Here is a 12275-nt window from a genome sequence, read left to right as displayed (position 1 = left end):
AACCTGAAAGTCTCAGTATCTTTTTAGGTTACTCCACTGAGACTTCCAGCATCTTATGTAAAATACACTGTATTTTTTTCAGAGTGTGGCACTTCCTATTTTAACTGTTAAAATTTTATTATACACTGCGGTTCAAATATGAAAGCCAAAGAACAGTACAATCACTTGATGATGTACAGGCATCAGAGAGTATTTTATTTCTAAATAACAGATCTAGAAAAAAAGAATTTTTAAAATAGCCTGAAAAGGTGTGAAATTGCTCATACGAAGACCAACTTTTCAAATCCAGACTCCTGGAGGACTAGAATACCCTGGCTTATTAGAACTATATAGTTAACCTATGGGCTATTTGAAGCAAGTAGGGAAGCAGCGCATTTGAAACTCAGGACAAACTGCTTATGAAGAATTGTGGCTGGTCAATTACTAAGCAAATAATATTGCATATAACTAATAACTTTTATTAAGGAAAAATTTTAAATGATATCTATTTTTTTTTTTAATCCTACAATCCAGGAAACATAAGAAAGTAGCACCTGCATTACCATGTGTGCATGAACACATGAATGCTAAAAATAAGATAATGATAGTACCTGGAAAAATGTAAGAGGAAAAGCTTATATATTCTCTTCCCACAAACTCTCTCATCGCCTTTCACAACAGGTTTCTAGTTAAAATGAACTATTAAAGTTTGTCTTTTTAAAATTAACAATACCCTAGAAATAAACTAGTTTATTATATTTACTTCTTAAAAACATTCCGCTTTCAAATCAATGTTGTATCAGTATCATGAAATACATTGCCTACCTATACTGTGATGGAATAATTTTACCCCTTATTGTTACTCCTTATTGATACCTCCCATAACACAAACAATGCTTTAACATAGTAATCAATCATGCTGTTCTGGGGGAAAACATTGAAAGCTCACAATGCTTTAGAATTAAAAAACCCTGAACCCATTATTTTATAATGGCTGACAAAAATGATAAGGAAAAATCAAGTATCTTACCTTTTCGTCCAGGGTATACATGAGGGTAATACTCATAATAAAGGTCAGGCTGGTCTAAATTTCCAAATGGTTCAAATTCCATTTCTGCATTTTGGAACAGATTCAGTTTTACCAGCAGTGCTAGTCTCACAAACCACAGCTAAAAATTAATACATATGAAAAGGAGGAAAAGACAAGTTCTGTTATTAGCTTCAATAACAAGCTAATCAAACACAATTTCAACTTTTCATTTTTTCCTGATAAAGTTCAGTAAAGAGTGTGTCACTAACTGATAAGAATGAGGAGCATATTTACATGCATTCATTGAATACTTTTCACAAAATTATTAAAATAAAACATAGAGGACTGGTATTTTAATTGTTTGTAAAGGTATTGAGATTTTGAAGTTTGGAAGTTTTGAAGTTTAAAAACTAGCTTGCTATTGCAAATTAGAATATCTAAGTTGAGTTAGCATGTAAGAATTATCAAACTGTTTTTTAATCGCTTTTCCAATTTTATGCAATTTTTAAAATCTGTTATGATTTTCGTAGAATTCCATGAGCGTTACAGTTACTAGGGCCAGAACCATGCTGTCATCAGGTCATATTTTGTTCAGTAAAATGCTTGCTATGTTTCACGATCCCTTATTAATTTATTTCCTTATCATCACAAAACGTATTTCTAACATTTAAAATCTTATTACAATGTTCACAGTCTAGATAGTGTCCATGAACTTTAGCAAAATGAATCTTCCAAAATAGCACGATATATTTCTCTTTACTAGTGTGACTACCTTTAAAAAGTGACTACCTTTTTAAGTGAAGATCTACTTTACACAAGCAAACAAACAGAAAAAGTGACTTACTAAAATGCTTTAATAAGCTCAGTTTTGGGGTAAAAATTACAAAAAGAAGTTTGATCATGTTAAAAAAATATATTAATGTGAATATTGTTGAAAAAAAATTACAAGGGTGTATCTTTAAACATACCTGTAAAGAATCTGTTGTATGGTTAGTAGGCAGCCCACTTTTTTTATAGCCTTGACCATGGGCAGTTAGAAGCCTCCCACACAAGTCAACTGCTGCCCTCCAGTTTTTACTGCTCTGGGAAGAAGAAAAGTGTAAGTAGCAAAATCATAAAGTCCCTAAAATGCACAACTGCTTATTTTGCCCGAAGCAACCACAGGTTCCCATCAGTAATAATGACAAGGTCAGGAGAGCTGGCCAGTGAGAAGCAGAATGTCATTTGTCAAAGCTGCACATCTAATTGGGCAGAAAGGGAAATCAAGCATTAATATTATCAGATCACTAAACCAAAAGGATATGCACACCACCATATGGAATTCTAAACTTAAAGGTATAACATGTTTGCTAATATGCTTGAGTATACTATAATATCCACAATTTTGTTTTCTCCTTAAAAGGACAATAATAATTGCTGGCCATATTTCAATAATCACATCAAAGTTCCTCTACTGTTATTAAATATTTAATGCCTATTCCTACCTCACTGACTTCAGTATTTCAGATTATAACCTCTAGTAGTTTATTTAACGAAAATAGACTTTGCTAACATTGCCCAGAACACAGAATTCCTATCAATTATGATCAAAGAACAAGAAACAATATAATTTAGCAACCAATAAATTCAGAACAATAGCAATTGCTTCACCTATAAAATGTAAACATTTGAATTTCCACTGCATGACTAACTTCAAATATTCTTTAATACATTTCTTTAATTCATTAAAAAACCCAACATTCCTAGTTAAACAAGTCAAACTACCTTGTCGTATTGTCATTCTACTAATGTTTCTGACTTGAATATGCTAATGAAGCCACGTGTATAGCTAACATTACCAAAAACTTAAAACACAGAATGATGTTTCTCAGGTTTTAAGCCATCATACTTCTCTATCTCACAGAAGAGTTTTTCAGGGGACATGTATGTAGCAGGTCATTATAAATTAAATACGTCTTGTTCCTGAAAGTAGTATTTTTTTCATATAGTTTCTTAAATACATTAAAAAAAAAGGTAAACATTTTGATAAAACAAAACTGTCACATTGTCTGGCAAAATGTAAAGGAACAGAATGCATTTATATATGTCTGCAAAGTTCAGGTACTCATCTTGAACTGGGATTTTATTAAATTCTCCCCAGTGTTTAGAGTCTAGTCAGTAAAGCAAACGACTATATAGAAAAAACACAGTAGTAACAGCTGAAGTTTTCATACTCTTTAGCCCCCAGTTTGAGATCACCATGCACTAACAACCTCATCTCTCTCCCCTGCATCGTCAAATCTCAGATAAAAATTTAAGATCCACCTGGAAATACAGAAGTCAGCTGTCAGCAAGTCCATGAAGCAGAATAGCAGCTTCTGAGACGCCTATGCACTTATGGAAGAGCAGGAATTGATAATGCATTTCTAACATCCTTCAACATATAGCTGCATCAACTTAGAAAAGCAGAAAGACGTTGACATGCTTTATGTGAAATTTATTCCTGTTCTGCAGTGACAAATTAATTTCTTATTATCCTCAGAACAGAAGCATACACGGACTCTAAAACCAACTTTTCTTCCCAAGTTAGAGTTAGGATCCAGAAACAGTAATGGAGCATTTGTGACAAACTTAGGTGCTACAACTTTTAAAATTCTGTTTCAGGTGTGGACAGAAGATATTTTTCCTTTATAGAACAAGACTGGCAGGAGAAGTAAATGTGATATTCATTGTAAAAAGTCTTTGCTGGAAAATGAAACATAATATTCATCATTATTTCAAAATTAGAGATGCCTGCTGGTCATGGAGCATAATTCCCTGTGGAAACTTAATAGAAGGCTGCTGGCAGGGCACTGTAACTTAATTTTAAATTAGCAGGACACATTATTGTCTCTGGCAAATTGTACCAGATTTACTGTTGCCAGTCCACCAGAAATCTTTACCCAGTTATTTCAAACACCCCGCAAAACCTTGCAGGTCAGTTATATTCACAGTTCCTGTGGTCTACAGCTGCACAGTCCTAACAATCCATCCACTGGGAAAACTGCAGGGAAAACTGCATAGTAAACCAGGTTTCAGATTCAAGGGATTTCTATTTTTCTTTAGGAATGACAGAACTAGCCCAATATATTTTAATCTTTTTACTGAACTTCTTAGGACGAGATCTGAATACAATGACTGTAGGTTTAAATAAAAAATGTAGACAGTATTTCCAGGATTTTGTCAGACTGTTATCCTGCAGAAGTAGTAACTAAAAGTTTAACATAGCTTGAGGTGAGAAGACTTGTGTGCTACCGACTACAAAGCTCCTCCCCTCCTTTATTTTCCCTCTTTCCAGCGACAGCTTACCTTGCACACAAATCGTTGTTTTTTGAAACAACTATAGCATGTTTACTATCTTACTGCTTCTTTTGATTTGACCAACAACCTAATCAAATACTGTATCTGCAGCTTTAAGAGACAAGAATTAGTGTAAGGTGATCAACTTCCAAATCCTCGTTTTACTGACTTACATTCCACCATTTTCAAAAGAAGAATCTGAATAAGGCTATTGTGATCTCCTTTTATTAAAAGCAATAAAACAGTCTAAAATAATCTGAAATGGAGTCAACAATTAGTTACAAATTCTGATAAGTTCACATTTAAAGATCTGGCAATGCTTCTAGTCCATTTGGTGAAAGCAAGTAACTGAGATATTTAATACATTCCAATGCCTTCAAATAAGCTTATTTTCTACAAAGAGAGATGAATGGGAGGAATGGGATGTAGCAGAAAATAATTCTAGTGATTAAAAATAGAACGGTATTAGTTCAACTTCAAGAACAGCCCTGAAGATGTTGTATTGTTTAGATTCAGAAATTAAGAAAAGTTCCAATTGAGTAAATGACCCAACACAAGCCAAATAACTGGCTGGAAAAACATTTTTTACATTTCTTCCTTTTCTAATAAAGTGTCATAAGAACTTCAATTATCACAGTTTGCAACATATCTGAAAGACCGTGGTGTTGTTTTATTGTGAAGATATTCACTGGTATGGACTGAAAAAAGTAGTATCAAATAGCTGAATACCACTGTCTCACATACACAACTGTTTCTTGGAAGCCTCCTCGTGCTCCAATTTTGCTTGACTTTTTTTTATTTTTAAAATCATAAAATTGGATCTTAGACATGTGATTGCAGAAATGTTCACATTTATCCTGTGTATACAATACTGCATGTTGTTTTCCCGAATGAAAGCAGTGAAACTCAGGTGATGCAACAAATACGGCTAACACCCAGGTGGAATTCTTCTGTCAAGCAAAGAGAGTCATGCAGACTAGATGTCGACAGAAAACATGTTTAACGAAAAGGGAACTCACCTGATACATGAAGCCAATTTACTCAGTCTCTCAGGAAAACAATTTTGAATCAGAGATAAGCTGCCGAAATTTTATCTGATAAATTGATGCTTTTTAGTATAGAATGGCAACCTCTCTCACAAGCCCCCAGTTACTGTTTGTGCTACATGTGTCTCCCATTGCCTCTCAAATTGGCTGCAAAAATGTTGAAAATTAATCACCGATTTAGAAATAAAGCCCCCTGCCTGCAATTTTTAAGGATAACTTTGTAACACTAAAGTGAATATATACGCCATACCACTGCATCCAAGTTTGTTGTATTTGAAAATATATGGAACAGCACAGCATTAATCATGTGCAAAAGTAACAGTATATGATTTTTTTTTTTTTTAAGTAGACTTAAAGGGAGTCATTAACTCTACATGTAACACCATTAAAGTGATTAAAATGTCCTCCTCCACTAGCTATGACATTTTTCTCCCCTGTAAATTACATTGGTAGAGCACTTCCACATCACTTAAGAAAATGGAGTTAGTAACCCTTTCCTGGTCCAGTAGCTTGATGAAATGATTGCATACTTAGGGCAAACATTGTGTATTTATAGTGGCAAGATCCAGTAGTCTTTTTTTAGGTATGGTATTATCAAAGACATAATTTTCCCATGTCTGCAAACACCTTATGACTCAAAATATCAGAAATGCCTCTAGTGAGAAATACTGTGCTATTTGTTCAAATGAAAAACCATTAATCTAAAATATGGAATAACTGGAACCAGCCTAATTGCAGCTTGCACCTTGTATGTATAATTTTTATTTGCTGCTGTAAAACAAAGCAACATTGTGAAGATAAACAAGCTCTTGCTTGCATTTATTTGCTGTAGAGGTAGATGCATGTTCCTATACCAGACTAATAAAACTTTTCAGAAACTGACAACTCAGATTTTCTGTTTTCAGTTGCAAAAAAACCCCAACAAAACACTTAAGCTTCTACAGATGTGTAACTCTATTTACAAGTTATCACCTCTATGATAAGCACATAGATTTATGGACTTACTTTGCTGGACCACTCCAGCATTCCCATGTTGCTTAAAAGCCTCAAAGTTGTAAAGCTAGTTCTACTGCACAATCTCCCCACCGTTACCCTACCAGTACAGCATTTACAATTCACTGTTACCCATTCCACAGCAGAAACTTAAAATGTGAAATCAGAGCTGTTCAATAAACCATCTATCTATCTTTGGGTTACTGCTACAAATCTCACTCAAATCAACTAGATCAAATTCATGTTGAACAAACAATTTTATTAGCTGAGTTTAGCACGGAGTTAAGTTCCTGGCGAACAACTATTTGTCCTAGAAATGATGGTGCTGTTGGTTGTCTCATCAGAATAGGTGCACATTTGGAAGTTCAGCTTACTACCTTCCTGATACCATTTGTTTTTTGACAACTAATTGTAATTAAGGAAACTTTTGCAGACTGTTTGCACTACAATCCCCCAAAAAGGACTTCTGTCTCCAACATTCTTTGCTTAAAGCACTAACTGCATCTTATCCACTGTCAGTTAAATTACAACACAACACAGAATTGTTTTTTAACTTGTACAAGTAAATATTTTTTAATGGAACTTTTATAAGGCTGATGAGAAGTCACTGCTCAAGGATGTACACTAGAATAAATTTAACATATTATTTTGTGACCCTGGCAAACTAGTATCCGCATTTTGAGTTTTAATCTAGGAAGTATTGGCAATATACGTAAGGATCACATCACTAAACAGAGATCAGATAGCTTGTAATGTAAGAATAATAGAAAATGTAAACCACAATAATTAATAGGGAAAGTCATGTAACTTTACAATAGAATCTGTTGAGTTCTGTACAGTGATAATAAAAAGATGTTAGCTTCCATTGGAAGAGGTTCTGAAAAGAGCTCCCAGGATGATTATGAAGACATTCATGATGAGATGACTAGAGAAGAGTAATTTTTGCCTTTAAAAAGAAACTCTGAAAAGTGGAAATGTCTCTGCTGTCTACCCACACAAAGTAGCAGTGGAGAGGAAGCAAATACTAAGAAGAGAAAATGACTTAAAAAGCAACATGAGATCAAAATACTTAAACTGTTGTAAACAACTTTATCTTTGATTAGAAAAAAGATTTTGAGAGCGGATTGATTAGAATTTCTTTGATTAACCACCAAAGGAATTAAGTTCTGGAATAGCCTTTGAAAGTAGCAGAAATGTATTTGTTAAAACAGCCAAATACACTAACAGATGTTATTAACCAATAGAATAGAGAAGCTTCAGAGTTGCAGCTGAAGACCTGTGGCATGAAGATTTGGGATATTGATCAGCCACTGAGCATACTTTTCCTATCCACACAGGATTAAAACAGTAACCAGATATAAATGAAGCAGTTTTCCCTGGACTAGGAAGGCTTGGAATACTGTTTGCTGGGGTTTTTTATGTTTCAGCTGCCATTGGTGTCTTCATACAGCAAATGATAGTTCTTAAGATTTTCAGACAGGATCTCAGATTTACACATCAAATTTAGATGTGATTGGTAACTGTACATATTAGATTTCCTTTGCCTTAATAGTTCAAGACATCACCTCACATGTAAACACCTAAATAATAGGTATCAGTCTGGAGCTGAAGTCTATCCTAACTCTATGCATTTCTCTTCTGTACTGAGGACCTATTTGAAATAGACTCTCAAGTTGCTGTCCATCACTGCAAGGGATTGAACTGGGTGACTGAAACTATCTCATTAATACTCATGTTCACATGGATACCAAACAGCTAAGGAAAAAAAAAAAAAAATCTTAATTTTGTGAAAATTGCACAGCAGTATTTCTAACTTTCACTAGTTTTTATTTTACCAGATGTTAATATTGCCTGTAAGTGGTCCTTTTTAATCTAGGAAGTAGTGTCAATATACGTAAGGATCACATCACTAAACAGGGATCAGACAACTTGTAGTATCAAAATAATAGAAAGGGAAAACCTTACCTATGAAAAGACACATTCATTGAACATATTTTGGCTGGAATTCACTTGAAGAAAGCAAAATCAGAGGCTGCTAACACAGCACTGACTATAAGTCATTCTGGCCTACTGTGTATGTAAAAAGCATGCATCTTTTTAATTAATATTGTCTACCATAGCATTTTAATGTTTCTAAGTCTGAAATACCTTTTAACTTTAAGATTGTTGCCAATCTGAAATAATTTTTCCACATTAAGGATTTCAGAAAAAACCCCAGCAGTGTTTGCAAAGAAAAAAATGCCCCAAAACTTATTCTAATAATAAAAAGGAATACTTCTGCAAAACCCCCGAGATACAGTTGTATTGCATACTTAAGAACAACCAGCAGCTAATGGCTAGAAGCCTTGAAAACTGACAAACATCCTGACTTCTACCTGACTGGCTGCAATTTTATAAAAACCCCAAACCCCTTCTAATAAGAGAATTGGAAAAAAAAAAAAATGAAAAAAGAAAAGAATCTGCTACAGGTAGCAAAACCAAAATCTGACAGCTGCAGATTGCCTTCTATCTTTGCTTTGATCCTAGAAGTCCTTGACACTGCTCCTCTGGAGCTTAAGAGCACACTCAAAGCTAAAACAGCAACAGTGGTAGCATTGGGTGACATGGTTTAGTGCGAGGTGTCCCTGCCCATGGCAGGGTGGTTGGAACTAGATGATCTTGAGGTCCTTTCCAACCCTAACTATTCTATGATTCTATTTAAGATGATCTGTAGTGTAGAATAAAATTTGGCATGGACACAGCTACAAGGCTGAACAGAAAAACATTTCCCATACATAAAAACTCCTGGAAGAGGGAAAGGAAACACAGCAAAAAGCTTCTCCTACTTTGACACTGACAGAGACAAGATTTCTTTCTTACCAAGACTTTTTTTCCCCTCTAAACTCTCAAATTAAGCACAACATTGAGATGAATAGAAAGATATCTACCTTCACAATGGAGATCACAAGCTAAAAATTCTAAAATTACCTCTGAATTTCTTTAACAGTGCTTACAGACCATCCAGAGTTTTCCTAACATGACAAAAAAAAGCCTCCTTTGGAGTTTGCTATGTAACACAAATCAAAAAGATGTGAAATATAAAATACAGACTGTCATCCATTTTTTCAAAACCAAAATGAGCCTAAAATATTTAGACATTTCAACAGGTTAAGTAAGGCTCAGTCATGTAATAGTTGTTTCAAACAGGAACACAGTGGTTGAAATAACATGGCAAGGTTCACAAGGCTGCTACATGTAACGATTTCCGGGTCTGAAACATTCACATTAAGGACAGGAAATTAAAAATAAAAAAATTAGTTTTCATTTGGAAGTAATTTAGTTTAATTTTTCCATACTAAAATGAAAAATTAAAATGCTGAAATTACCGCATCAACTTTGCTTACCATTCACAATGACTGCTATGTCTCATATTTTGTAAAAAAAAAAAAAAAAAAAAAAAAAAAGTGAAAACACACGTAGATACAGAAAAAAATCTGTTTTGTAACCATTTACATTACATAAAAATTAACAGCTGATAAAATTCACAGCAACTTGAAATTGCTTTTTCTTTAACTTTTGCATATTAAAAATATTTACTATGGCATTTAAAACCAAATATTTAAATCCTAGTGTCATTCCCACTAAAAACTACTGTACTTTAGCTGGTACTTAGGCAGGATCATGAACAGACTGATATGTAGGGTTTTTTCAGTTTCTCCTCACAGTCAGTAGCTCCCAATTATCTGGAGGGAAGCTTGGTATTTAACATATATTGAATTATGAAGACTGTTACTTACAATTAGCTGTTTCAAGCCTACAAATGACTGTTCTACGGAGTTGGCATTTAAAACTTGTCTCTTCACTGCAGCTTGCTCCCCCAAGAAGCGAAGCATTAAGTCTTTTACCGCATCTCCCTTGGTGTTCATGGAACAGAAAAAAAAGAAACATAAAAAGACACTTTTAAACATTATTTTAGTGAAATAAAATGTTGAATTAAAGCTGAGCAACATAGTTCTTTCCCCTTGAGGAATGCTTATTTTCCAGCATTTTTTGTGTGTAACGAATATAAATGTATATATGTTTCCATCATCATAATGAAAACTTCTAGATTTACTCCACATTATTTGCTATACTCTTTTTTTCAATGTTTAGATTTCTGTTAGCATAGAAACATTCAGGCTTATTTGCTTCTCATTATTATCCTTCAAAGATCTGACAAAATACTCCTCGAAGATGTAAAAACCAGTAAGTTTTATGTACTTTCAAATGGATATTAACGTTGAAAGGTGTAACCTACTGATGGAAGATAAACATGCACATTATCAGCCTTAAGTAGCCACCGAAAAACTTTAAGAGACTGTAAACCCAAGTGAACAGCACATTTTAACATGTATGCTTAATTTCAAAAGAATTAACTAGAGGAATCATCGCCTTGGAGAAATCAGGTTATCTGAGCTCAGAAACTTCAGACTTGAGACTAGTTGAGACACAGATGTTTGAACAGATTTCTAAAGACAGACAAGATTAATTCTAGACTTTACAATATGAAGCAGCTAAGAGGAAGAGTGTCCAAATCCAGGTTCTACTCCAGCTTTGCTAGCAACAAACTGAGTAACTGATATGATGCCCCCTGTGCCTAAATTTCCCCTTCTAATCGTTGTTCAATCATCCATTTCTGTGCCTTCCCATCTGCTGGCTGACATCCTTATGGTTCTGTGTACAAGAGATTTTCAACAGATAATAAAGAAATGCAAGCAGCTACTGAAAAACTGTGGATATTACTGTCTACACACCCTTCAGGCACTATGTCTATCAATACAGAGTATAGGGCAAGGTATAGGGGGTGCGTGTCCCCTATTCTTGCTGGGACTGTACACATTACTATATACAAGAGAACCCCTTATGATGTTAGAAGTTACCACATGTCAAAAGCAGGTAACAAAAATTACTTCCGTAGCATTTTCCCCAATCTTATATTTTAATGCATTTTTAATCTAGAAAATAAATAAAAATCTACTAATAAAAATATTAACATTAATAGACAAATTTTTTATCATTATTGCTTTTGTAAGCCAAAAGGTCCTCTTCCTTTTAGCTACCACTCACCAGAGAGAACCTCTGCACTCCTCACCATTCCTCCTCTCTGCAATTTAATTGCGTATCTTTTCAGACCTATGGTAACTAAAACAGCATGCAACATTTAACATGGTAAAGCAGAAAGTGGCTATGCAAAAATGTAAACATACAATGGAATACTTCTGAAGATCCCTCTAAAGAAACACAAAAATATTAACATGAAGAACTGAGGTAGGAAGCTGTTAGCACAGAGAGCATGAAGCAAGCCACAAAGCCTTTTGCCTAAAAAAAAGGTGAGCTACATAAATACAGTACAGCTTAGCAACGATAAAGATAATTGATACTAAATGTTTGCATTTTCCCCAGGGACAGCGATGGGAAATATGTTTGTATTTTCTGTCTAGTTTTGTGAGGAATGAGACTGCAACTACTGTTTCATTACGCTGAAAATTTTTAACTCTAATGCTGTCATTTATCCTATGAATAAAAAAAGATTTCCATCTTTTGAACAGAAGAGTCTGAAGGATTAAGAAAAGACAGCATGTGCAAAATGACATGAATACAAAAGAATTTTTAATTCCCTCCCCTCTCAGTACTTTGGAGGAGGAAACATTACAAATGAATGCAATGCAACAAAGGACATAGTGACAGCAGACAGTAACTGATGAAGTAAGGCATAATGGAAAGAGCATAGAAAGCAGTACTCCAGCTTGCTTCCACACTCAGGGAGCATGGCTAGAGATAAACTACTATATCCAATTCAAGATAGTTAAAAAAAAAAAAAAGTTTCTTGAATCGTCAGCAAAAGGTAGCACACAGCTGAAACCAAGTACATTTAGTATTTTTCTTGATGT

General features: G+C 34.3%; 1 protein-coding gene across 2 annotated transcripts in view; it reads right to left on the bottom strand.

Moving 5' to 3' along the window:
* TRAPPC12 (trafficking protein particle complex subunit 12) overlaps positions 1 to 12275 on the bottom strand; it is a 55562-nt gene that overhangs the window by 39888 nt on the left and 3399 nt on the right. For both annotated transcript variants that reach the window (XM_065681568.1, XM_065681567.1), the window contains exons 2-4: positions 10143 to 10259; positions 1978 to 2091; positions 1010 to 1148 (exon numbers count right to left, since the gene is read on the bottom strand). In XM_065681568.1, coding sequence (XP_065537640.1) covers positions 1010 to 1148; positions 1978 to 2091; positions 10143 to 10259 — 370 coding nt within the window. The remainder of the gene's footprint in view (positions 1 to 1009; positions 1149 to 1977; positions 2092 to 10142; positions 10260 to 12275) is intronic.

This window comes from Lathamus discolor, chromosome 5, assembly GCF_037157495.1.
Source record: "Lathamus discolor isolate bLatDis1 chromosome 5, bLatDis1.hap1, whole genome shotgun sequence".
In the NCBI taxonomy this organism is placed as follows: Eukaryota; Metazoa; Chordata; class Aves; order Psittaciformes; family Psittacidae; genus Lathamus; species Lathamus discolor.
This window is presented reverse-complemented; position numbering and strand designations above follow the sequence as displayed.